Below are 27,528 nucleotides of genomic sequence, written 5' to 3' on the forward strand. Positions count from 1 at the left end.
CTGTTTTTTTTCTTTCTGCATTACTGCTCTTGCTTATTGCAGCTGCCTTTGCCAGGAGCAGTACAAGCACACATGTTTGAAGAAGTAGGCGCTTGGCTGTTTCAGTTTGTAACATTTAATCTAGCTGTGTGAATATCGAATGTTTGACACTTCGAAGTGAATAATGCGGTATTTGGTTCGCACTTTGGAGTGAATAGCAATATTCCGAAAACCACGAATATTTTCAAAGTATTTCGAAGTCTAACTATTCAAGAAAATAAGCTGCTAATGAAGCAATCGATGGTCTTTAGAATGGTCTTACATTTCTGCACGATCACACCACCCTGGATATCTGAACGCAGAGTGCACATGCACTGTGGCCACGTCTACAAACTCAGCCTTCGGCGGCTGCACAGTTCAGCACTTGGGCGACGAGAGCACAAGATGGGACGATGCCAAGATGCAAGAGCGAACACGCCGCAGCGGGAACTGCGCTGCATCTGCCGCACGGAAGGCATGAAAGGTGAAGATAGCGAAAAAGATACTAAGAATGCAGAACTACTGACATGACTGAGGTGAGCGCTCCGTAGACGTTGGCTTTCATAGTTGTGGTGCTGCTGGAAACCAACTTCGAAGCAGGCCGTACCTTATATTTTACACCCTTTCACAGCTGAAATTAGATTAAAAGTGAAATGCCAGTAATTGTAGGTACCGCAATGAGAAAGCTGGCATCGTGAAGTGTTTTGATCAGTCTTCATTTCGAAGAGCGCCACCATTTGCTAACACTCGTGATCTTGGCACGGGGGTGCGCCTCCACACACTTCTCTGCTACCTTTTCGCCTGTTTAGATGAAAGTAGTTGTGCCCATTTAAACCTGCTCTCTCTGAAAATAGGTGCACCCCAAGCATTTACACAGCAGCGCATCTGGCGGTGCAAAAGGGCATGCTCACATCTCGTCGCACCTCGTGCTGGCTATTGCCGGATAAGTGCCTCTGTCCGGAGCAACGTAATGCGCACGTTGCAAAGTTGGTCTACGCAAAAATCTATCCCAGAAATTGCAGGTACCATGTCTTCTGATTAGTACAGTAGCTGGCCGATTTCTTGGACTCCAATAATTTGGACTTTGCTGAGGAACCGTCGCACACCTCATAGGAACGCGTACATTATCACGACCGATATTTCGGACTTTGTGGGGTCTAAAAGTTCGGTTTTTCGGACTAAAACAGACGGCAACAAAACTGTGGAGACGTTTTTTTTTTTCTTCGCGTAACCCACATCCTTTTCAAGGTCTTATGCACAAAATGCAAAAGCAGTATCGACGTTCATATAGGGCGCAATGAAGAGCGCTCAGCATGCCCCGGTGTGAGTTCCAAGTGCCTGTGTGTTGGCTGCAACCAAATTTTGTGTCCGCAGGCGTTCGTTACATCCGATATTAGGCGCAATAGCCCTAATTTAAATTATGATAGTCAAGTCATCTTTGTTCGTACTGAGTGTTCCTTATAAGTGGGACTGTTATAAGCGGGCTCGACTGGAGGTTTGCTTTTGGTGAACAATACAAATAAAGGCTCCTAACAAGTCCACAGCAGCACAGACCTTGCCATTATCTCCACTGTCCAGATCCTGGGCAGCAAATGTCCACACCATGCTGCCCTGAGCAGTGTCTTCTGCAATGGACAGGTGCATGGGGTCCTCCGGAAAGGTGGGCGCACAGTCATTGACGTCCTCCACTTGAATCTGCATACCACAAGCCAGCAAAGCAGAGGGGAGGACTCCTGTGGCACTTCCAAAGTTTGGTAAATAATCATGACCCGAATAACAAGACTAACCACTCGTCATGCAGATGGGCAGGTGAATTTTTTTTTATTCATTCCGTTTTCTGCCCATTTGAACCTATAAGTAAGCCTTTCCTTCTTTGTGTCTTCTTTGGCCTGGAACCGTTTCGCTGTTATTCTATGAATATGTCCCAACTATTAGTAAGCGACTCTCATGTGCGTGAAAATAAAGTCAGCAAGGATGTCACGGCATGCAACATGCTATGTTGACACATGACAGTAAATTTCATGCTATACAAAACAAGGATAGTGCAGTTGCACAAATCAGCAACTATAGCGCTCAATAAAATAAAATTTCTTTTCTCACTAGAACGCTGTTTACCAACTAGAGCAGAACAGATAGCTGTACAGATAGCTGTACAGATAGCTGTACAGTACAGATGGCTGGGAACACAGAGCAAGAACCATGATGGACACAATACCTTCTCAAAGAACCCAGCCATTGCATATCTGAATTGCATATCTAGAAAGAGTTGGGAGAAAACTACCGAGATCTAGAAAAGTACATCTTGGGTGAGCAGAGATGAACACAGCTATTTATCATGTTCTGATTATTATTACAGATCTTTGCAAGTCCACATTATTAGTAATCAAAATTTCATTTAACTTTACACTTTTTTTTTGAAACACACGTTAGGCATCATGGCATTTGAATACAGTACAGTCTTCAATGGCACTGTTCTCCCAACTCCAGTTCATGCATCATTTGAGTATGCAACAGCCTAGCCAAGTGTTGCAACATGCCTGACATGCACGGCTAAGGAACACGTGTGGAGCTTGCCATACCTGAACATTGATGAGGCTGGTGATGCCAGCATCATCCAGTCGCACCTGCAGCTGGTGTTCACTGGCAACCTCAAAGTCCACTTCACCCACGGTGTACACATCCCCAGAGTGTTGGCCTGCATGTACCCAAAGACAACAGCTGATGCGTTAAGCATATTAGCATGCAGATACAGGTGCGATGGAAAGAAACGCAAACAGAGCGGAACCTAGGCACTCCGCTGTTTGCATTTCTTTTCATCACACTTTTATTTCGTTGGTGGCAAAAATTACAGGATTGCGCTTACGTCTCCTAAAGAGCGAAAATGCAAAAGCCCTTCCCTTTCAACAGAGTAAATTGCTGGGCCAGTTGGTTCATAATGCACAGATGGCGCAACCAGTGGAACTGAGACAGGATGAGACAGTTAGGCACACAAACAACACCACTACACTTACAACTGATTTAATCTGATGAACTGAGCCACATTTATACATCATTATTGCACGAGCACATACTCTGAACAAGGTGTAGGAAAAAAAATTTACGAAGATAAAAACTGATACCCCTTTTCGGTGATTATGACTGAAGGATCACTGACACATATCTGCTTATTTTTCCTTATTAAAAACGCTTCCAGCAGCTCGCTCTCACAGCTTGATTTCCCCCGACTGATTATACTGACCAGGTGAAACCGAGGGGAACAGTGGCAGTCCATGACATGCAACGCTAAACTGCTTCCCATGCTCGAGTTCAAAGTTGTTCTGTGCTGCCTTCAACGTTCATTTAGGCACGCTCCAGTTTGGCCAATATATATTTTGCCGCAGGACAATGGAATGGAGTAAGCCACCCTCACTGCGCACTTGGTGAACTTCGTCTGGTGCTTAGTAACGCAAGCGCCAGTTTGCTGCTGGCCACCAGAGATTTGGATGCACGAGCCGGAGAGCTTTCGAGGGGCAGAAATCATCAAAGTGACGACAAATTATTGAGCCACTTATTTCAGCACATGTGACTTCCTGTGGAAGTAAGGGACCACTTAAACCTTCTTCCTATCCTCTTCCACTGGGCAAGCCGGTTTTTCGGAATGCTTTTTCATTTTTTCACCCAAGGATTCACACACTGCCAGCAAAACCGAAGGGGAAAACCCCGAGGCCTTCAAGCAGTCAGCTTGCTCCGCCAGACTTTGTTGCATCGCATGCGGGCAGCTTTCCGTTACACAAATTCGCGATGCTTCACTTTACCAACTTCGAATGTGCCGATTCATATGGCAAAAGTGCCTTTTTAGACCTAGGTGCATATGTGCAAGACACGTGTCGATAAAGTAAAAAAGTCAGTTCTAAACTCAGGAACCTAATGGTCTTAATCTTTAAAATGCTTAAAATCTCGTCCGCCACAAGGGTGGGCTGGTCAGTTTAAGTTAAATTTAAAACTACTAAAAAGTCATCAACAAATCTAAAGACCCTGACCACACGTGTCTTGAAGTGGGCACAGTAGCAGTGAGTCAAACTTCGCTATAAATATGTTGCAAAGAACTGGCGCTACACAGGAGTCAATACAGATGCCTCGGTTTTGTACAATGAAAGTGCAGTCATGTACAATAGCTGAATTCAAATACCAAATACACCTTCAAAGCTTGAGGAAGGATTCCAGAGTGATGCCGCACTTAATCTAAAATAAGTGGACATTTCTTTCTATTAAAAGGAAGTCGAGGCAGGGCTACTTTGGTTACTGCTGAATGGCAGTAGCAGGGGCAGAAACGTGGAGGCTAAGGAAAGGGTTCAGCTTAAGTTAAGGACAACGCAGCTAGCCATGGAAAGAAAAGTGATAGGTGTAACATTAAGAGACTGGAAGCGGGCAGAGCGGTTGAGGAAACAAATATGGGTTGATGACATCCTAGACAAAATCAAGAGGAAGAAATGGGCTTGGGAGGGGAATGTAATGCGAAGGCAAGATAACCGCTGCCTTAAAAGGTAACAGAGTGGTGGATTCCAAGAGAAGGCAAGCATAGCAGGGAGCGGCAGAGGTAACAGAGTGGTGGATGCCAAGAGAAGGCAAGCATAGCAGGGAGCGGCAGAAAGTGAGGTGGGTGGATGAGATTAAGAAGTCTGCGGGGATATGGTGGCCGCAGCTGGCAAAGGACCTGGTTAACTGAAGACATGAGAGAGGCCTTTGCCCTGCAGTGGGCGTAGTCAGGCTGGTGATGATGATGATGGCAGAAGCAGCAGTATGAGCAAACTGTTATTCCGAGTTTTCTTTTCGGTGAAAGGGTAATAGAGGAAGCAGGCACTTCCACCAAAATGGCTCTTCTGCAAAATGCTATTACTCATACTGACGGTGTCATCGTAATAAACTGCAAGCCATGTGTGCAATCAGAGTATAACAGTACAGTAGCTGACGAATAATTCGGACTTAATAATTCGGACCTGTAGGATATTTTGGACCTCTATAAGGCACCGTCAGTCACCACATAGAAACGCATACATATTCACGACAGATATTTCGGACTTCAAAAGACAGAAAGTTCGATTTTTCGGACACATTTCAGTTGCCTGCGGGCAAAATCAGCCATCTTATCGGCTTTTCGCCGGTGCAAAAGGCGCCATCTTGGATTGAGGTGGATTTATGCTGCAGTTGGATTGGCTTGACATTAGGGATGTGCGAATATTGAAATTTTTGAATACGAATAAGAAGAAAAAATGGCTTCGAATATCGAATCGAATATCTGGTCAGCACAAAAAATAAATTCAGAGAAGATAAAGAAGTAAACATTGTTGCTCATCTTTTTTTCAAAATAGTGTATGGCGTTTGCAACTGAAATAAACAAAACTAGACTGCCTGAGCACCGTATAAAAAAAAACATGATATGCGCAGAAATGTATAATGCTTAATTAAACAGCATAACAGTATCCAACCTGTAATGTGGTCAGGCAAAATGAAATCCATAACATGACAAGACTGGAAACAAAAATAACATGATGGCTAGTAACCTCATTAATTTGGAGTTGAAAGAACCGACAGAAATGCCCGTGTCGATTTATAAAATGCCCCGCGGCCCCGGCAGAAAAAAAAAAAACTACCGACAATGCGGTAGTCTTATGAGGCGGCTCTATCGTGCAAACACGTGTAAGCCCGTAACGAGCCGGCCGTTTTAGTGTGCTGCAAGAACAACACAAATGCAAGCAAGGGGCTGGGGAACACATATATACTGGTGTCGGAATGACGAGACTGCATCTAAAAAGTAAAAAAAAAAGACCAGCGCCGCGTCAGTCAGCGTCTGAAAGTGGCACGGTGCTGAGATTGGACTACTGGCGAATGCACGGGCTGACAGTTACCATTGCCACGGGCGAGTGGCCAAGCTCAGAAACCAAAACTACGCGGCCAGGTTATTTTTTTTACCTACTGAAAGGGCCCTCCAAACGTTGTCACGCCTGCCATTATGCCCACTTATAAGAAGTGCATGGGTCACAGTGCAGCATGCAATAGGTGGGATTTTTACAGGATCGCTTGCGCTGTTGTGACAACTCGACTCGCCCCTTCGGGAGCCTCGCGCGAAATTCCGCAAGTAGGCTTTCCCGCATAGCGTAGTTGACCAAGATAAGATGGCGGTGGTTACGCTCAGAGAGTTAAGGTAACAGAATGAATGCCATCGGTGTGGGCATTACTTAGATAACATTTTACGGAAGGATAACAAAATAAACGCACTTTCGCGTTGCAATTGTTAGAAGCTGGTCGTCCTCCACCTTGTTCGCAGCACGTGTAGTATGTGGAAAAGCCCACTTGCGGAATTGCGCACAAGGTCAAGCCTAACAGCATCGGAATGTGATCGCCTAGCAGCATCGGAATGTGATCGGTCCACGCGATAAACGGTGGAGAAGAGAGAGAACAGGGCCTTTATATTGTTTTCCTGGAACATTAAACTCTATATTCAGATAATTTGCCCAGACATTGCGCTTTTGCCACAAACAAATTTACGAAAGTCGGCGCGATATACGATCGCTGTCGAGCATTCGGGAATTTTCTAATATTCAGAAATTCACGAATATCATTTCTCGAATACGAATATGAACCGAATATGAAACATATTTGATTCGTATTCGAAATTTCAAATATTCGCACACCCCTACTTGACATACTTTCGGTGCCTCATTTTTGCCAGTAGAGGTCCTTGCGATCTCTGACACTTCGAGGTGGCAGTCGGATTGTCATCACTGTCAACTTGCTTTTGTCGCCGACGTTGTCGCAGGCAGTTATCACTTGTCCCATAAATTAAAAAATCGGTTGTTGGGGGAAGGAAATTGCGCAGTAGCTATCTCACATCTACCTGAACTGTGCATTAAGGGGGGACGCGGGTCTTGAAATCGCGAAAAATGGTCAAAAATGGCAATTTTCAAAAATTGCGATTTTGAAGTCTTTAATGTCCCAACTATGCCTCTACAAAATATTTTAGCTGAATTCCAACTCAAAGTATGAAAAAAACGGCAATTTAGAAACGTCGGTGAGCCGAAATTGAACGCCAAGCGCGAAGGTTTGCCCCATTTTCAAGCTGCCGTAGCTCCGCGCGACGCGAACCGATCGGCGCCATCTTGGTCTCGTTTGAAAGCTGGTTTCCCGCTCTCCAATTTGGCGCCTTACGGCAAGCTGTAGACCCTCGCACAGCGGAGCTATCAGCACCCGTTCGCAAGGGGGGAAAGCGTCGCGAGACGGCCGCCGATTGGGTAAAACGGGCGCTCCTCGAGGCGCAGCCCTCTGATTGGCCGTGACGCATACTTTGCCCCCCGCGGCCGCGTTGTTCGGCTCCTTCCCGTCGTCTGCTTTCGCCTGCACGCCCGTCATTTTTCGCGCTCCTCTTTGTTTCCTAGTATTTTTCGTTCTGCCGTTTTCCTTATCGTTATTGTAGACATTTTGGCTATTGAATCGCTTCTTTTAGCCCCGAATTTCGTGCTCTTGCGTGTATTTGCCTGCCTGGTGTCTTTGTTCCGTGTGTCACGATGGCCCGAGACGCGCGCTTGAAAGCAAGCACGCGAAAAACAGTCGGCAAAAAGAGAACTGCAGCTTCGGTGATGCCGCAAGCTGCTGTACCCTCGGTGGATGCGGCTGGACTGAGCTCGCCAACAACAGCTTCGCCGGTGGACGCGGCTGAACAAACCCTGTTGACGCCAGCATCGCCGGTGGACGCGGCTGGACAATGCCGATCGCCGTCAACTTCGGCGTTACCGCAAGTCTCTGCAGTGCCGGTGGATGTGCCTGGACTAAGCCCGTGGAAAATATCGACTTTTGATACGCTGCAAGCCGCTTCGAATTCCGTGTCGTCGGAAGCGGCCGAGCCGGCTGACCTAAGCCTAACGTCGACTTCGGCGTTTGCGCACGCCGCTTCGTGCCGACGGACGCGGCTGAACCGAGCTCGCGTGCTCAACGCTTCGACAAGCACGCGCAGCGCGGACCTTGGCAGCGCGCCAAGCCGCTGCCGCCGCTGATAACGTCATTTGTTTTTTTTAATATATATATATATATTTTGAGGAGAGCTCCGAGGGGGGGGGGGGGGGGGGGGGGCGCTCGGCGAACTTGGCAGAGCGCCAAGACGTTGTGCGCTCTAAGCTGAAGCTTGAACATTTGAACATTCGCATTAGACACTCCTCACTGTCCTGTTTTTAACCTCGCAAGAAGCAGTTTCTCGCTTCAACCAAGGAATGGCAACAACCAGCAGAGCTGTTGCAGCACAGCTTGGTTACAGGCCTGGGAGCTGCCTCATTGGTAGGAGCCTTGAAAAAGATAAACAGAGGCTGTGCAGGTCTGATAAGGGTCACACCAATGCTGAAAAGGTGAAGAAGAGGATGGCCAAGAAGCACAAGCCTGACAGCACCCATGACTACTGCCCAGGACTTTTGTGAATGTGTGGCAGATTCAAAGAAAATAGCAAGTGATTTTCGGAGCTTTTTTTTTGTCAAGTGCCAATGCAATACAGAGGTTTTCATAATCTTTACATGAACAGATTTCTGTAAATTTGGTGTTATTGTGTTCAGCAATGACTGGGCGGCATGCTAAAGCATTAATTTTTTCCATATGATCAGTAAACAAAAATGGCAGAGTAAGCAAAACTTTGAATGCAATTTTCTCAGCTTTGCTTTTTCGATCAAATGCCTTTGCCTTACGGAACTTTTCATAATGTTTGCATCGACTGATTTTATTGAAGTAGGTATCATTTTTTTCAGCAACACCTCAGCTACATCCTAAAGCTTTCCAATTTTCATTAAACCCAATAGACTAGCAATTAGGTCAGATCTAAGCTAATTACTCCCACATTGTTTTTTCTTTCCTACTTTGTTATTCATTCATGACCTATGTGATGACTTTTTAAAAATTTCTTTAGCTTTAGGATGTGCAATGGGCCCTTAAGAATGACAGCATTACTTTAAAACTAGTTTTTTTAATTAAGAAACCACCATAATGGCCCGTAAGAAAAGACCTAAGTGGCATAAATTATTTTGCCATATCTTCATTTCTAGATGAGATATATAAAATCTGAATATATATTTGGGATTAGCATTCAAAGATATATCTGCATGCCAATTTTCAGGAAGATATGTTAAGAAATAAAAAAAAAGTTTTCAAGACCCTCATCCCCCCTTAAGGGAAGAGATAAAGGAGGGACTGAGAGAAGAAAGGAAGAAAGAGGTGCCATAGTGGAGGGCTCCGGAATAATTTAGACCACCTGGGGATCTTTAACATGCACTGACATCGCATAGCACACGGGCGCCTTAGCGTTTCGCCTCCATCGAAACGCGGCCACCGCGGTCAGGTTCAAACCTGGGTACTCCGGATCAGTAGCCGAGCGCCCTAACCACTGAGCCACCGCGGCGGGTCTCATACATTCGCTATTCGCCGTTTCGTCACTTGGTATTCTCTGACTGCGTCAACCGAGTGGCACTCAGTCTTCACGAAGTTACATCCGTTCGCCATTTTGTGATTGCATCCGGCGGTTCCACCGCTTTGAATGAAAAGTGTTTTGTCTTTGCATGTTTGACAAATAGTGTGGTGCACACTCGGGCTGCGGACAACATGGCCCTGCCGGTGCCACCAGGTCCGTCAAAGAAGGGTGCCACCAGGTCCGTCAAAGAAGCATGGGAAGTATTCAACTTAATGTTGTGACCTTGCTGTCTAGCGTGTACAGTGAAAGCACAACTTTGGTACACATAAGGCGCAAATCGTCGCCAGCAAGAGAAATTTGTCGCAAGGTAGAATCAGTGACATTTTTAGGCTGATTTCATCTCAATAAAGTGATTTTGTTGTACTTCACGAATTTTTCGGACTGTTCGATTATTCGGACCATTTTTCGGGTGCCTTCGAGTCCAAAAAATCGGTTGGCGACTGTATTCATAATAAACATTACGACTCCTACCGACATTTCATAGTTGACTCGTTGCGGCGGCTCAGTGATCAGGCACTAGGCTACTGAGCTGGAGTTTCCGGGTTCGATCCCGGCTTTGGTGGCCAGTTGCGATAGAGACAAAATGCAATGCGATGTTAAAAGATCCTCAAGTGGTGGAAATTATTCCGGAGCCCTCCACTGCACCATTTCCTTTCCTCAAAACCAAAAACCAATTTTCATTCCTTAGTATTTGACGAATGAGGAGCCATCACAAATGTTATTTGTGCATTTGCTTCTCTCTGTACTGCTTGAACTTGAACACCACCAAGATAAATGAATAAGTAAAATAACTAAAATTAGGTGAAAAATCCAATGCAACCAACTACAAAAGTGCAGCTCACCTATGTCAAAGACGGCCGGTTCACCCAACAGACGGAAGGTCGCTCCAGCTGGGTACGGAGCCAAAGAGCCCAGCACAGTGCCGGGGGCGGTTCCTTCACGCACGCGCAGCCTTCGAGTGGAACCACCAGTGGCCACACCAGGTGGCTGGTGCAGGCCCAGAACGCGCACCAGCAATGCCAGCCGAGCCTCACGCTGCGGCCTACCCCCGTCTCGTGCCAGCAGCACCAGTGAGAACTCCTCCTGGCTCTCCCGGTCAAGCACCACTCGTGTCGTCAGCCGGCCCATGTGCGCATCTATGGCGAAGGCCATTCGCCCATCCCGCAACTGGCCACTACCTGCACCCAGTCCGCCAATCATGGTAAGTATTATGATTGTATTAAAACTTCAGCCATTGGGCCATGGAGTATAGGTCACAGAAAATGTAACTGCATGGTTGCAAAAAGACTGCAGTTTTTCTATGCATCACCTATGGAAAACACAGGCAGTCTACATTTGTTGAGAAAGTTTTAATCCATGATGCGTCATGTATAAAGAACAAAGACAGTTTACATTTGTTAAGAATGATGATCCTTCCAGCAGCGCATTATGCTTGTTTCATAAATAGTGTATACGCACGCAACTGGTCCTAAGAGATTTTGTCGATGTGTTCGTTTGCAATGGTGCAATTGACAAGTCAGCATACTGGCACTTTTCCTGCTAAGTAGTCAGCTCTTCGCATTTCAGTTTATACCTTTCATTTATTGCAATCTTTTCAGTTTCAAAATGTTAGCCAAACAGAATTTCAACGCTAAATGCTATGCAAGCTTGTACTAAGCAAACCTATACGCATGCCAGCAGATACGGATAAATAGTTTAAGGCATTGTCATTAAACCTTACTGGACATTAGCTTCAGCCTGCAATAACGGCACTTACTTTTTTTTAAACATCACAAACTATGAGAACAACAGGCATAGGCACAAGTGGTAAAACATTTTTAAGCAGTGAAGTGTTACGTTTAGGCTTTTAATAGTCGGAAGCAATTATTTGGTTTGACAACATAAACACTACCCATTTCTCGTGTAGCCTCAGCTCTTTCATCCCAAATTACAGCCGCATTTTTTTTCTTTCACACACATAATGAACAGCGTATAAGAAAACTCATTAAGCAGACATAATAAGTGTGTCACCTCATGTAAAAACAAAGAAACAAAGGCACACATGTATGCAGTAATGCCGCATTGTTGATTCAGTGAGGCACAAAGCTGAACAACTTCTCTGCCTGTAAGGACGACCAAGTATTATTAAATCAGTATAAGGACTGGCTACAGCTGTCACTCGCCCTGTCTACTTGTCTTCTTCATCTTGTCTACTGCCACAGTTTTATCTCTTTGATCACAAATATTTATTTAAAACTACAAACTTTTGTATTTACTTTCTTCTCTTGGAGTTGTGCAAGCAGAACAAAGCTGAAAGCATATGTTCCAAAATTAGCTTGTCACCAGCTGCGAAGTCCACTTAATGACAGTGCTGGCTATTCCCACCACTCTATATCTATGATAGTATGGGCACCTTTTCACTGTACATGCTGATTTGTCCAATTATTACAAAAGAATACCTGCCAATCTAGCAGATAGAAATGAGGAAAAAAAAAGACACTACTTTATTTATTGTAGCGATCTAAAATGAGGATCGCTGCCAGTAAGGTTCACAGCCAGTTGTTGACTGCATCGTGACACAATGCAATGACGCGCCGCATTGTGCTGCACTTTGTTTTCCGACCCACGAGAGTGCAGCGGATCTCAATGGCCATCAGCACACTGATTTCATGTGAGGCCTTGCATTACTGTGCACGGGCTTTTGCAGAGTGCTGGCCAGTGCTGGCAAATTAACTCATGTGACAAGTGCAAGATAATGCCTTTGGGAATGTTGCAGTGTTTCACTGTGAGGTTAGAAGAAAAAAATTTATAATTTCTTAATGTTTAGGAGGCTCGAACAGTGAAAGTGCGGTGCGAACCAAATTTAATAGCAAATACTATTTTCAAACTGTTTGAAAATTCTAATATTTGCACACCCCCACTGTTCACTGTAAAACTGTTGCACAGTCGGAAATCTTTTCACTATGCTATTTGAAGTCAGCAGAGTGCATCTGCATGTTTTACAGATTCAAATTAGTTTTTTATCAAGAGCAAATGGGCCCAGAAACTAGTGTTTTCCAATTCTAACCAAACTCAAAATTATGGTGCCACATGTATGTTCATCGGAATTTTCCCCAGTTAAAACTAGACAGCTGCAATACCACTTATATTGCATTTTTCATTAAAAATCTGATGCACAGCAATGCAATCTCATTTTGTTCACGGTAATAGAGCATTCAAAATTTTCCATTTACCACTAAATTCACTCAAGTAAAGGAAAGCACCAAACCTGGGACAATCTCGTAGACCACCTGGCCATTGGGTCCCTCGTCAGCATCAACAGCGCGCACCTGTTGCAACTCGCTACCAGCAGGCTGGTGCTCACGCACGCTCAACACCCGGTCGAGCGGCTCCACAAAGACTGGTGCATTGTCGTTCTCATCAGCCACCAGAACACGCAGACGTGCCGTGCTTGAGAGAGCAGGTGTGCCCTGGTCCTCAACCCGTACCATCAGCTCATAACTTGCCTGGGCCTCTCGATCAAGAGGTGCCAGGCTGTGTACATCGCCTACACACATGCACAAAACACAAGGCAGAATTACCCGCCTGCTGACCACCCATGACACATTTTAAATTCACTGTGTTAAAAATCCCAAAGCTACAGCAAGGGCTATCGGGGACACCAGGGTGCAGTACTCTTGATTTATTTGAGCCACCTAAAGACTGCTGAATGTGCACGAAAATGCTAGCACACGAGCACTTTTTACACTTCATCTCAACTTAATTATATGCAACTGCCTAGACTGGGTTTTGTACCTATGACCTTAAAACACTGGCCACGCATCGTAGTAGGTCATAACTGTAGCTGTCGTCTAGTCCTTAGTCCTGTGCCACACGCACGGTTCCGTTCTCTGAAAGGCACAACATCACAATTCCTTGTTAAGCAGTGCCAGCTAAGGGCCAAAGAGAGAAATAAAAAAAAACAGAAAAATCAATTAAAAGTGATTATTCGCATCAGCTCTGTGGTGCAAAGGGTTAGCACCTTGTTTTTGAACGTGTGAGAAAACAGCTTGAATCCCAGAATCCCCTTGGTCAACTTGATTATCTTCCTTTCCTTTTCTTTTCATATGCTCAAAAACACAGCATACAAATTATTTACTATATCTCTCCTAGGTCGTGTTACTTTTGAGGAAAATACTGAGAAGCTTTCGAACAACAACTGCTGTTTAAAAAGCTCTAAAACATGCTGGGAGGCACAACTGACAGGTAGTGGTTCTTTGCCCTTGAGAAAATGAAATTATGCTACACAATTTACAGCACAAATAATGAACATGCCTAAACAGTTACACTTCTCGAACATACAATATGCATGGGACAGCAGCCCCCCACTCACCAGTAACAGGGTCAACCTTAAAGCTGCTGTTCGCCTGCAACAGGCTGTAGCGGAGAGCAGCATTGCTGCCAGTGTCCTGATCGTGAGCCTGCAGTGTGCCGACCAGGTGCCCGGCTGGAACATTCTCCGGAACAGTCAACTCTAGAGCACCAGCATTGAACTCTGGTGCATTATCGTTGGCATCCAGGACGTGCACCTCAATGCTGGCTGTCGCCGACATGGCGGGGCTGCCGTTGTCCACAACCACGACAGTGAGCCGGTGCAAATCAGACGCCTCCCGGTCCAGTGGTTCACGCAGGTACAACAGCCCACTATTCGGAAAAATGCCAAACTCGTTGCTGGTAGAGAGCCGGAAGGTTAGCCGAGCATTGTTGCCTGTATCTCGATCCGTGGCACTAACCTGCAGAGTCAGATGCAGCATGTCCTGAGCGTGTTCCTCATCCATTCCAGACATATGGCTTAACTGGTGAACAGAATGTCTTGCATCAATCATAGCCAACTGTCCTATCAGTCAGTAGAGCAAGAAATTGGATTAGTGGTTGTGTGATTCTAAGAAATGCAGTGAGGACCAGGTACAGATTTAAATAGGGAGGGAAGGGAAGAGAAGAGAAAGAAGACTGTCCCCCCCTTCCCACTCCCATCAACAAAAAATTCCCTTTGGGAAAGCTGCATTGACCTCCGTTTTTTATTACTGTGCAAACGGTACCTGTGCATGCACAGATGTCTGAGCATACAGGTACCTTGACTTCAAAGTTTTGTGCCGGTACTCCACATTAACAGGAGTTTCATACCATGTCAGGGTGACCTGGGGAAAAAGTGCCTTCACAAGACTGGCTAGTGAAGTCGGCTGCCTGGCGCTACGCTGCCACCTAGCTTCCTTTTTCTTCCATGACTCGACGTTTTGCACTTCAGGACATGACAATCTGCTACAGTGAAATCTTTCTACCTTCCTAAACTGCATATCAAAATAACTGGACCACTTGTGATCATTTATTTTTGGGCTGTGCAGAGCAAAGATAGACAACAGCGAGCCCCTACCTGCAGGAAGTGTGAGTTGGCCGGGAGGGACTCCAGCACACTGACGCTGTACGCAGGCCGGTCAAAGATGGGTGCGTTGTCGTTGACGTCCTGCACCTCGATGAGCAGGGTCATGGAGGCCGACTGCGCTGGAGTGCCCCCGTCGGCGGCACCCAGCACAAGGCGCACGCGCGGCTGTGCCTCGTAGTCCAATGGCCGGAGAAGGGCCAACCGCCCTGAGCGGGGTCCCAGCTCAAAGAGGCCCGGTGGTGCCTCCAGCAAAGTGTAGCGCACCGCCCCATTGCGCCCGGCATCAGCATCCTGTGCCTGAGCCACATACGTGGCCGTGCCTACCGCCACGTTCTCTGGTAGGCTAAGCTTGAGCACCGCACTCTCGAACCGGGGCGCATTGTCGTTCACATCCCAGATTGTCACGTTTACCTGCACAGAAGGCCCACTCTCAAACCCAACGTTGCAGCAATAGTGCCTGCACATGCACGGTTTTGAATATAATGCAAGGTGCCATTTCAAGCAGCATTAAGACCCTGCTATAGGCCTCGTGTGCTGCTGTTTCAGCTGTACATGTGGAGATATCAGGGAGATGCTACGGCAAAAAAAAAAAAAAAAGTTGTTTGGATCTGCCGCCGCCAGTTCCACCAACGCTATTTACTGTTGCGTTTTTGGTTGTCATAACAGCTGTAGAAATACCACCCAAAAACTGCTCACCCGAAAGAAAGATCAAGTTTTTTTGATTCCCATGGAACTCGTTCATACAAGAGCAAAACTAGACAGCACTGGCCAGAACAATAAGCGTGCAAGGTAAACAGGCAAGCATGTTGTGTATAAGGTTTGGTTACTCTTTCTACAGTGTGTGCTTCAATCTATTTCAAGTCTCATGATCTGCTTCAGTCCACATGAGAGCATAAGGCAACCAGTGCGAGGAACTTCACCTCCAACCTAACATTTGGGCTGCATATTTCTTGGAGTACTTTGCTGCACTGAAAACTTCACATATGTCGTAAGATTGCTTGGTCTCATACCATTTGTGAACACGTACCAAACTGTTCTTAAAAATCCGTCAACATTTTCAATGGTCCGAAACGTACACAACAGCATGCACAGAGGACCTTGCACAGCCATGCCTACTGTTCTTTCCGGAGAGTGTGCTCAAGCACGACCACACTCGTTTTGACCGAGCAAGCGAGGAAAAAAAAAAAGATTGGCGATGCTGCTGGAAAGCAGTAAAAAAGCAGTGAGGTGTAACAAGGAGAGAATACTGACCGACGATTACATTTTTCAGTAATTCGATTTTTGAGCGCAGCTGTTGCGGTATTTGAACCACAGGCGACAACAGACAGAACACACAGCGCCAAACAGAGGCGGCTCTGGATTTCGGCCTGGGCAACACATACAGCGATCCGATGTCGCTGAGCCTCTCTTCAGGCAACCGAACAATGGCGTGCCCTACTCTGGCACTATCTCTCAGCAGGCTGCTGCTGTGAAGCCCTTCACGCTACCACCCTGGCCCCCTCCTTCACTATCCTTTTTGCTACCATCGTCTATCATCCTCTGCTGTGCTCCGTGCTTGGTTACGCCAATGATGGCAAGGCACGACGGCGAGGCACAAGCAGTAAGTAAAGTGGCAGCATGCTTTAGTATGGTACATTCCAACCAAAACCTGTCTTATGAATGCTTGATGCATGAGCACAGAATACGAGCACAATGAGCATATGAATTATTTTGTCACTTATTGTAAATCCGTTCTACACATACACAAACACAACCTTAATCCGTTAAAATGACATTTAAAAAAAAATGTTGCGACAAAATCTCAGCAACCACATGCCCAATAGACAGTACCTGTGTGTGTCCATAGGCAGGTGGTTGGGTTCCAGAGGTAGCTTGCACATTCAGCAATAGGAATGGATGCGCCTCATGGTCCAAGGGTCGTTCCACTCGGATGCTGCCCAGGTGGGCGTCAATTGAGAAGTAGCCCTCGGGGTCCCCCGAGTAGATGGAGTAGCGTATGTGTGGCTGACCCCCTGTAAACAGCAACCACAATTAGAGACTGTTTTTTCAGGAACAGGGGTTGCACTATGTCAAGTTGATCTGCCACTGGCTTCCATTCAGGAGGCAGCACATGCCGCAGAATATAGCAAAAGCAGGCTTCTGTGAACAAAGCAACCTTTAGTCATTTTTCATTGATCTGCCACTGGCTTCCATTCAGGAGGCAGCACATGCCGCAGAATATAGCAAAAGCAGGCTTCTGTGAACAAAGCAACCTTTAGTCATTTTTCAATGTGCACTGCATTATATTTTCACGAATACTGCCTTCCTACTGCAGCCAGCAGCAGGCCAGCAGATCACTAAGAACCAATGAACCCAACAAGAAGCCAAGCTAAGGGGTCATCAGGACATGGATCTAAGACTGACACATAACTGACACGCGTTTTCTTCCCTAAAAAATGTGCCCCACATCCACAGTGTATTGGCCTTTTAATTTCATTCAAATGGAAACTCAGCAATGCACTTGGGTCTGCTTTAGACAACGCATGCTCATATCACCTACAAAGCTTCTTGTACAGGGTTTATAATACTAACAAATATATCTGCAATATAGGACAGCAATCATCTAGCCACAAGCAGTAATACGCACAGGCCAATATTTCTTGGCTACACTGATTTAAAGGCATGCTCAAGAAAATACAGTCAAGCCTCAATATAACGGAGGCCTGTAAGGTATCTGTAAATAAATAAATAAATAGATATTATTAACCGCGTCTATATTGTACTTTTCCTGAATATTTTTAACAAACATATGTAACTTTCACTTTATATATACTGAACACGGTTGGCCCTAGAACAGATATATATCGAACTCCCCACCTCCAAGCGGTGCCCGCTCGGGTGATAGGCAGCAGGCTTCGATACACTACGCAAGTGACTGATGGTGGTGTGCCAAGAGTTCACGCCAAGACTCGCGCGTTATCTCGCCCTCGCCTACAGCGCTAGGGAAGATAGGAGGATTTGAAGCCAGACGGTCAGTACACATTCACATCTCTCGCATCCGTCGACAGTGTCCCTTGAAGAAGCAACATGGACGGATGCAGCCTTGCAGCAACCATCCTGCGCCTATGGCAGCTGTCAAGGAGGCGGTGAAAACAGCGATAACTTTCGCTATGACAGGCCATTTTCCATGTGACACAGCTATAATATGGGGAAGCCACCCTATTTGGCACTTGCTTCTGCCTTTGCATGCTGGCGGTGCTGTGAAGAAAAGCCAACCTAACTTGCACTCAGGTTTTTGCTGTCTCTAGAATTGCCACGAGAGCCTTCGAACCAGAGCTAAAACTTCGGAAAAGGCCTCCCCATTTCTTTAGTAAGCACCAGCTGAGTTGCCGTTCCTTCAAAGACTAGATGGCGCTGCTCTTGCATGTGTTTCAAATTTTATGTAACGAATATCCGCTATATTGAACTATGCTAACTATGCTACGAATTTTTATGTGTTCACTGTAACGAGGTTTGGCTGTATAAGATTAGAAAGAAGATATAATGTCACTTGAAACAGGCAACAAACACCATGAACTATAAAAAATATGCAATCTGGTGCATGCAGGAGCAACGATGTGCTATCCTGACCAGGATGTCATTAAACCACATTTGTAACCGGTCACCACACCTTCGTCTAGGTTTCTCCCACATACTCCGTCTTCCTTTCTATGCCTAAGCCTTGCTGCACACATGCTAAAAAAAAAGTGCCCCAAGGGAAATGTGCAATGAAGCAATCTATAACCTGGCTTAGGCAGCAATACCTAATGAAGAACTGAAAAAAATAACGGAAGAGCTGTCAAAAAAAAATACAATGTTAGCCAAGGCCAAACGACAGTTTATTTAGATACAGAAATGTGCAACACCTGCAGTTTCAACATCACGAATATAGCTCTTGAGACGGCCAGACAGCTGCCACACAGAACAGTATGTTCATATGAGACCTCATACGTGAGGGCATACTATAAGTTTTCTCTCTTAGTATTTTTTGTGGATTTAAACTGTCACTTGCCACGCAGCCACCGCATTGGAAGAGAACGAAGCACGCTGGAATGGGAGCTGAGAGGTCACTCTTCACGCACGATCCGCCGTACCGATGAGGCGATAACCTCATATCCATGAAGGTCGATGTTGGCTACACTTGTGACATTAAATAGCTGACCAAATTTGGGGGAAATTCGCCGTGACTTTAGTGCATTATGACAAGGCACGACAATGTTGCATTACGTCTGCAGCAGAGGCAAGGCTTTCTTCGGTGATGAGAAAGGTATAGATGTTTTCGGCACTCCCTTTTAAAAGGTGGCCTACCTTGCCCTCATCAGACATGTTCCTGTTGACAAGCCGGCAGAGTCAGAGCATTTCCTTGATGTATTTCATGCACGTCTCTCCTGAGAACTGACCACTCTGTGCAAAGGTCTGTTTGGGCTTTTTTCTTCTTGGCCGCTGTATCGCCGAAGCATTTGGTCATTTCGTCCACCAACTGGGTCCAAGTCCTCATGGTTCTCAAACTACAGGAGGGAGGTCCAAGCGAGAAAGACGACGACATTACTCAGCTGAACAGTCGGGTCCCAGCGGTTATACCTGCTGACTCGTTGATAACGCAACAGCCAGTCTTCAACGCCTTCCTCAGATTCACCAGTAAACGTGCGGGGTTCCCACTGATATGGCCAAAACTCGGTTGAACAGAAGATTGGATCTAAACTTCCTGGGTGGGCATGATGGTGAGTTCCGGCGGGAGTGGTAGCAAAGCAGCTAAGCACTGGCTGCGAGGGGATCCAGGACGGTGCACCCAGCACCTTCATGAAATATTGTTGCGGTTGGAATGGGTTTATTAATACGTGAAAGCTGGGTGGACTAGGGGAAAGGGAGAAGGCCGCCAGGCGATCACCCTTCGTGCGTCTTCAGCTTCGTCCACCATCTACATGGTGCCTGTGTGCTTCGTTCTCTTCCAATACGGTGGCTGCGTGGCACGTGACAATATATAGTATTCCTGTCCCTTTAGCACTGCCTTAATTTCACTAAGAAAATATATAAGCCCACAGATCAACTGGGTCACACATAAATTCATCCAATCTGTCACTGTTGACCATAAACTCACATAAGGGTATGAATCATTTGATGCAAGTCTGAGTTCAAATGAGTGAGTCAGACGAAGCCCGGGTGAGTCTAAGAGCATGTGAACCTGAGCCTGAATGTATCCAAGCAAGTCTAAGTTCTTAAGTTTGCATAAAACAATGAAGCAAATCCAAGTTTAGACCAAAGTGAGGCATGACATACAGTAATCTCTCGTTATAACGAAGTCAGCGGGACGGCGAAAAAATTCGTTATAAGTGGTAATTTGAGATAAGTGACCACCTGAGAAAATCTAAAGTAGTCGAGCTTTAATTGCGCCGCAACGGCGAGGAAGTCAAAATACAATGCACTCAGTGAAGCAAAACTTTATTCAGGTGCAAAAAAGGCAGTGGCCTTTGGCTGTTTCAAGTTCTTACTGGGTGCGTGCAACCCCTGCTCTAACCTGGCCAAGCATTGCACGAGGCCGCGGTCGCCGCCCATGCATTCAACCTTCGGCATATTTCAAATCGAGAAGGCAGTGGCCGCTTTCATGCGGGAGGGGGGTCACAGAAATGCTGTGGCCGAGTCTGAGGTTGTGTTTGTTGTGCTCAAAAAACGATTAGCCACTCAATTTAGGTACGCAGCACGATCGTGAAAACTGAACGGTTTTGCAGTAGGGGCTTCGCATGATTACTGGGCAGTTCTTTTTCCCGAGGTGTACGGCTGTGAAGTTTGCAATTGAGTTTTTCGGCGCACCGTTGTCGACGACACTGTGCTAATTCTATGGTTCGAGTGTCAGTGTTCACGCAGCGTTGCATCCGTGCCGTTGACAAATGTCTAGGAACAAAATTCAATGACCCTACCAGGCATTTAGACCGTTTGTCTAGTCGGATGGCATGAATCAAGCATGACAGGCTCGAGAAATCACCGGGAAAACACCGTGGTTGCGATGACCTGCTATGTTGACAGCCTGACTCGCCACTGGCGACGCTCGGATTTTTCGAGTTTTCGTCAAGTTAGCGGTCGATTTGCACCGTCAAAAGTGCAACGAAGCTAGGGGCGGTGTTTTATTGCGATGCAGGCCGACTATGACGAGCGGCAAGCAAATTTCTAGACCGGCTTCCCCAAAGTCGTCTTCCCGATTTGTTAACGTAGCCCCTCGCGTCGAACGTGGCAAAGGGCATGCGACCAGCAGTCGCTTGCGACCAGGCAGTAGCTCAACAACACCGTTGTTCACGCTTGCAAGCGCGACCTGCGGGTCGCCTTCTCATTTGAAGCGAAAACTCTCAGAAATGACGTTCGTGCGCTTTCGAGAGTTTCGTCTGCTTTGGCAGATGTGAAACGGTTAGGCTTAGCGAAAACTACGGCAGCCAGGGAGCAGCTCAGTTTGTTGCCGACAGCTCACCTCACTCGCGACTCGCAAGCGTGAAAGGGCTCATAAACGGAGGGACACTTCTTTCATGCTTTTAGGCATGTTTCAGCACTAGAAATGTTCTTTAGAGCAGTAAAATTTTGCACACCAAGCCCACCCCTTGGAATGCTATGGCGCAAGTCTGCCAGCAGTCTTATGGCCACTTTTCGGCATCCAAGAGACCGCGGTTTCCTGGCATCGCAAAGCATCACAAAAAAAAGCATCACAAAATTTTATTTTCGTTTGGATTCTATCACGGGGGACACCAGCGATACAACTGCGACCGATTCGGGCGCGCTTCCGCTCGCATCTGCTGTAAACAGCTAGGGGCACTCTGCTCTCGCTTGGTACTCGTTACTAGGCAGTTCATCGGCCATAGGTTTGGTACTTTTGTGGCCTGTTCTGTGCCTGCCTGAGACTAATTTGTTGGTGGTATTAATTTGTCACTGCATGCGCAGAAGGGTCGCCGCCTCCATGGCGATGCCTCCGCTCGCTACTTCACCCTAAGCAGGTGTAGCTCTTCGTGCACTTCAAGTAATGCGGCTTAAAATGCATGCGTTTGAGTCGGGACCGGAAGAAATTTCGAATAAAGCGATATTTCGAGTAAAGTGATTTCGTTATAACGAGGGATTACTGTATTCTGAACTGCTGTGAACCCGAGTTCAAACACACAGTTCGCATGAGATAGGGGCAAAAGGCTCCTCACCGGGGGTACGAGCGGCTGCGGCAGCCACGGTGCCAATGACGGTGCTCGGTGCGGCGTCCTCACGCACCTGGAAGGCGTAACGCGGCCGCTGGAAGAGGGGTGGCTGCTGTCCCCTGCCCAGCACGCTCACATAGACACGGGCCTCCAGCAGTGACTGTAGGCCACCTCCATCCTGTGCTGCCAGCCGAAGCTCGTGCAATGGCTGTGATCGACCCAGGCGCCCCACTACCAGCAGCTCCCCTGCAACCAAAACACGTGTCATAGCGCTTATTCAGTTATTTACAAGAAAATGCAAGAATGAACAATGTACAAAGCAGGAACCTTATCTGGAAGGACGTGGCCTGTAGATTAATTATCAAGAAGTACCCCCAATGTCAGGTTGTAGAGACAGGGGCTTCTGTTACTCATTTGTTCTTAGCAAAAATTGGTTGTATGGCTCCTCCTGACTATGCTGGCGATTGTTCGGCAACAAAATATGCATGTAGTGCTAAGATAACATGACAAAAAATTTCCACCCACTCGATTCAAATCTGTGAGATCATGACCATAATGGACTCAGGGATCACCATTTGAAAGTGAATAAATAATGGAGTAGCCTATTTATTCTCAAGGAATTGCATGCAAAGATCTGCCTTGACACACAGCAGTTTGCTAGCGAAAATGGCCAGTGGGGGTCAATACTCAATACCTGCATATAATATTTTTACCGTTCCTATAAAAGCTAAGTTTTCATTGAAAGAATTGTATTTATCACTAGAACACAGTAATCTACTAATATAGGTAAACTTTAATCTGTCCTCAGTGTCCCTTGAGTGTCTGTCAACTAATATGGGCTTTGCTGCTTGGTGTTCAAGAGCAGCAGCATGCTCTTGCCTGAAGTGGGGTCGACTCGAAAGAGGCCCAGGTCATTGCCACTGACAATGTGGTAGGAGACAGTTCCAAAGAGGCCAGAGTCGGCATCACTGGCCACCACCACAGCCACAGGCGTGGCGGCCAAAGTGTCCTGTTCCCGCAGGCTGACGTTGTACTCGCGCGGGTAGAAGATGGGCCGGTTGTCGTTCACATCCCGCACGTACACCTTCACCATGGCCATGGTACTCAATCCACCTGCAACATGCCAAGCAGGCCAGGCTCATCAAACCTCTGTCAATGGCAAAGCCAATGTCTATACGCACCTCGATCAGTGGCTGCTATCGGGATCTCATAAGAGCTTCGATGTTCCCGGTCAAGGCTGGCTGTTAAGCAGAGCTCCCCAGAGCTTGGGTGCACAGCAAAGTGTTGTCGGAAATCATTGCTGGGCCCACCACCCAGTGTGAAGTTTACCATGGCATTTACACCACAGTCAGGGTCGCTGGCCGAGACCTGGAAGAAACATGACAGTTGCCTTAGTTATAGCATTATCTCCGTTTTTTTAACAACAAAGCAAGATATGTGCAGTGTTCATAACATTATAATGGAATCGATAAAGAACTATCACACAAATTACTGGTATTATGACAAATAGACAATAATGCTCCTCGTGCAAAAGAATTGCAAAAGGCCAATTAGCCGATACCTGCTGATCATAGAAACGCATGAATCATGACGCTTTCAAGACTTGTACGGGGTGACCACACGTGCAGAAGATGACCATCATATTACATTCACATCCATTTTGGAAAAAGACAGGTTAATAGTTACCAAACCCCCATTAATTAACAAATTGCAGAAAATTTAAGTTGCAGAAATAAAATACACAACACGGTAGATCCTCTATGATATGAATGGTGTTCACACAAATTTTAGGATGAGCAAATTCATAGGCAGTTCCAGTTAGGATGTTTCCTATACACTATGTTACATTTGGGGATGAAGGACATCCTTTTTTTTTTTTTCGGCCCGTGATAAACAATTAAAATGTGTGAATGATGAGGTGGATCGGCAAGACTGGCCGCAGTAAACAGGAATGCCACCTCATGGTCTTGATTTTGCAAAAAATTCACAAACCATAGACAGGATTAAGGGGTAAAACAGCAGAAGACCCTGATGCACCTGTGCTATATTACCCCTATGTCTTGTCAATCCTTGAATAGCGGAAAAATGCAGGAACATGTAAAGAACCAACTGGCCCAGATTAAAATGCTATTAATGGCATATTAGGCAGGCTACTGCATCACTAATGTCACATCATGTAGCCAGCTCAGCCACCAGAAGGTGCTTCCACAAAAGTAGATGCCAAAGTGCCTGATAGCAGAGTTTATAAATATGCCTTGACCACTGAAAATTGTGAAAAATGCACAGCTGAAGCACTGGTACACAATTTAATCATCAAAGACAACAATCCTTGCTACCTGCAGAGTCGGCATGACTGATGCCATCATCTACAGTAAAACTGTGGCTATTCCATGCCCTTGACCCCATTTTATGAGAGTACCTCACCAAGGCCTGCATAAGCCAGGCACACCTAGATTAAAAGGCCAGATAGAACATATTCTCAGGATAATATTCTCAATGCTAGAGTTTTCAGGTTTAGCATACTATGACAACGGCGATGGTACCACCGCATAACCGTATACCCCAGAAATCCCACATGTAGCTACCACTGAAAACATTAAACTGAATTGACAGCTTGTAGTACTCGTAGTGCTCCAGGCCCTCAACGTCCTGCAGTGCTCTGCGTGATCTGGGGTGTAAGCGTATATATTTAACTGTTCCAGAAGAGCCTATTCGGTGACAATAAAGAAAAAAAGTCCAGATGAACATCACAAGCAAGTTAACTTAAATGCAAGAACACAAGAAACTAGAATGTGTTTTAAGCTTCGCTGTTCTAATACTTGATTTTCAATCACCAATACGGATTCTGCATGATGCAAATATCTTTCTAGGTCTCTGAAAATTCATTTCAGAGAAGTTCGACTGCACTTCCTTCAGTTATTCAGGTACAGAAGGTCGACAGTCTATTATCGTCCATGGCAGGCAGCTATACTCCATCCCACTAGTTCCTCACAGCACCACCGAAGCTGCAATGAGTGCACAGGCAACATTCTGACGCTAAGGAATGTAGTGCCAGTATAAAATAAGCACACGGCCATATGCAATAGCATTCTTCGAAGTGCACATGCGTCAAACGCTATTTCATATCGAGCCTTGACGTATGCTCGCATTAAATACGCTAGTTCCCGAGTTCAACGTATGCAACTCTTGCATGCTCTAAAACCTTATTTCCGAAATGGCCACACCCTTAGAAAAGCAGGACCTCTTGCCTCGGACTGAATTCGTCGCTGCTACTGCTGTTTTCAGTATGTTCACTGGCCATAAATGGGGCACCAAGCTTTGGCTTCATCTCATCTCGCCTATTATAACAAAACGTGTGAAGGACGACGATTCGGCTGCTTGTAGTCCTAAAGAGAAGTGTCAGTTAACAAAATGCTTCCAGGTTAACAACCAGATGACATTATTAGGCTGAGCTTATCGTTGCATCTCCGATTGCTTACGCTGAACTAAAAGTGCGAATATAACGAATGGCTTAATGTCCCACAAAATGCTTGCATTTAGCATGCATAAGCATGCTTACGCTTATATGGTAGGAAGGCAGCGTCGATTTATGCTTCTTTCTAAAAATATCTGTGTACGCAGCGAATAGATGACACGCAGACAACTATGGGCAGAGGAACACATTTACCAAGCTCTCCTAATTGGCTGAGGAGGTCTCTGCCTTTGGTAGTACTGAATGTCAGTAATGGGATGGAGCATATAATTCGTGGAAATACAAACAGTTTTAAGAAAACGGTTTGAAAAAGCTTAGTATGAGACAAACACATAGCAAAACAACAAAACTGCAGACCTTTTTTTTTAGAACGAACCCAGTTGCATTACACTGACATTATTCCTAGAACGGACTGCTAGTGCTGACTGTTCAGTAATCAAGGCTCTTAAAGACGCTAATAAGGCATTCTATCAGTTTTTATTATCTTTAACATTATAGATGCACGTTCCACACTATCTATGTGCAAATAAAAAATTTTCAGCTCCGAATAATCCCTGGATGAGTTCCAGCCTTTTAAACAGCTTGAGAAAAAAAGGTAACCTCTATAAAAAAATGCAAAAAGCAACTATTTAACATGCGGCTTTTAACGCATTATAACAAATATTCGAATGTATTAACTCGACAGCGTCAAGGGCCCTGTGTCGCAGAGAAGCCGGTGTCATCGGCGGCGTTGGCCGTGAGCGAAAAATCCCTCCTCCCCCTCCTCCTCACAATGTACGCCACTGCCCCAACAGATGGCGTGCGACGGCAGCGCCCCGCTTGTCTCGTTCGGGCGCAGTGGGGCCATGCGGTCACGCAGGAATCACGCGGTGAGCGGCGAACAACGCAACGCACATCCAAACCGCGTTCACCACGAAGCTTGCGGCTTGCTGCCCTTCATTCGGCGCGGAAGCTATGCTGGCATTCGTGGCATCGGGTTTGTCGAGAACGATGTGCTGACGAACTACAACTGCAGCTTGAGTTCCTTGCATTTCAGCAAGGCGCCTGGCAGTGCTTCTGCTTTTTTTGCTGCTCCGCGCGTCCGTTTCACGATATGTAGTCGAGCAATTTGTCTAACGGGTAAGGCGTCGCGCCGAACGGGCGATGGCGTTCCGTGGACTCCCTGGCAGTGCTGCAACACGCTGTCACGTTCCGCTCTTAAAGGCGAAGCTTAAGCATCCTCCAATTTTTAGGCTTGCTTCTCAGAACATCTAAGAGAAAGTACTATGAAGGAGAAATTCATTGCACCAGAATTAACTTTTATAAGCAATGGAAAGTTATTAATGTCTTCCTAAACAGGAACAGCTCAAAAGCTCCCATATCAACAATTATTTCAGGCAAGAAAACATATAACAAACCCATATACATTGCTGAAGCATTTAGTGATTAATTTGCTTTAGTTTTAGGAAATTTAAATATTGCCGCAAGTCAAACATTACAACAATCTCACCATAGCATTTTCCTTTTCCCCATCTCACCTGATGAAAGTTGCAAAAAAATCTGCAATCTCAAAGGACACCAGGCCAGGTCTGGACAATATACAATACTCTCATATTAAGTTAATTGCTCATCTTATTTGCGATGTCTTCGCCTATATTGTTAACCTGAAATTCAAATCCGGCATTTTCCCTACTGAGCTGAAAACGGCTAAACTAATTTCTATTTTCAAAAAGGGAGATAAACATAGCATTTCTAATTAGTGCCCAGTTGCCATTTTATCACTTTCCAGCAAAACTATTGAAAAACCCATTGTTCTACAACTAAACAGCTACTTAACAAAATTTCACACTCTCTCACATAACCAGTTTGGTTGTATAATGGGAGTTTCTGCTGAATTAGCTATGATCGCTCTTACCGATAAAATTAAATCTTACATTGATGCGGGTAGCTTTGCTGACGCATTATTTTTTGACCTTCTCCAAAGATTTTGATTCCCTCATCC

At 45.9% G+C, this 27,528-nt stretch overlaps 1 protein-coding gene across 2 annotated transcripts in view; it reads right to left on the reverse strand.

Moving 5' to 3' along the window:
* Positions 1-27,528, reverse strand: part of ds (dachsous cadherin-related 1) — an 82,831-nt gene that overhangs the window by 46,282 nt on the left and 9,021 nt on the right. For both annotated transcript variants that reach the window (XM_077662266.1, XM_077662267.1), the window contains exons 3-12: positions 23,257-23,443; positions 22,955-23,188; positions 22,082-22,321; positions 16,725-16,906; positions 14,886-15,305; positions 13,848-14,247; positions 12,744-13,022; positions 10,339-10,674; positions 2,598-2,713; positions 1,573-1,713 (exon numbers count right to left, since the gene is read on the reverse strand). In XM_077662266.1, coding sequence (XP_077518392.1) covers positions 1,573-1,713; positions 2,598-2,713; positions 10,339-10,674; positions 12,744-13,022; positions 13,848-14,247; positions 14,886-15,305; positions 16,725-16,906; positions 22,082-22,321; positions 22,955-23,188; positions 23,257-23,443 — 2,535 coding nt within the window. The remainder of the gene's footprint in view (positions 1-1,572; positions 1,714-2,597; positions 2,714-10,338; positions 10,675-12,743; positions 13,023-13,847; positions 14,248-14,885; positions 15,306-16,724; positions 16,907-22,081; positions 22,322-22,954; positions 23,189-23,256; positions 23,444-27,528) is intronic.

This window comes from Amblyomma americanum, chromosome 4 (genome assembly GCF_052857255.1).
Source record: "Amblyomma americanum isolate KBUSLIRL-KWMA chromosome 4, ASM5285725v1, whole genome shotgun sequence".
NCBI classification, from domain to species: Eukaryota; Metazoa; Arthropoda; class Arachnida; order Ixodida; family Ixodidae; genus Amblyomma; species Amblyomma americanum.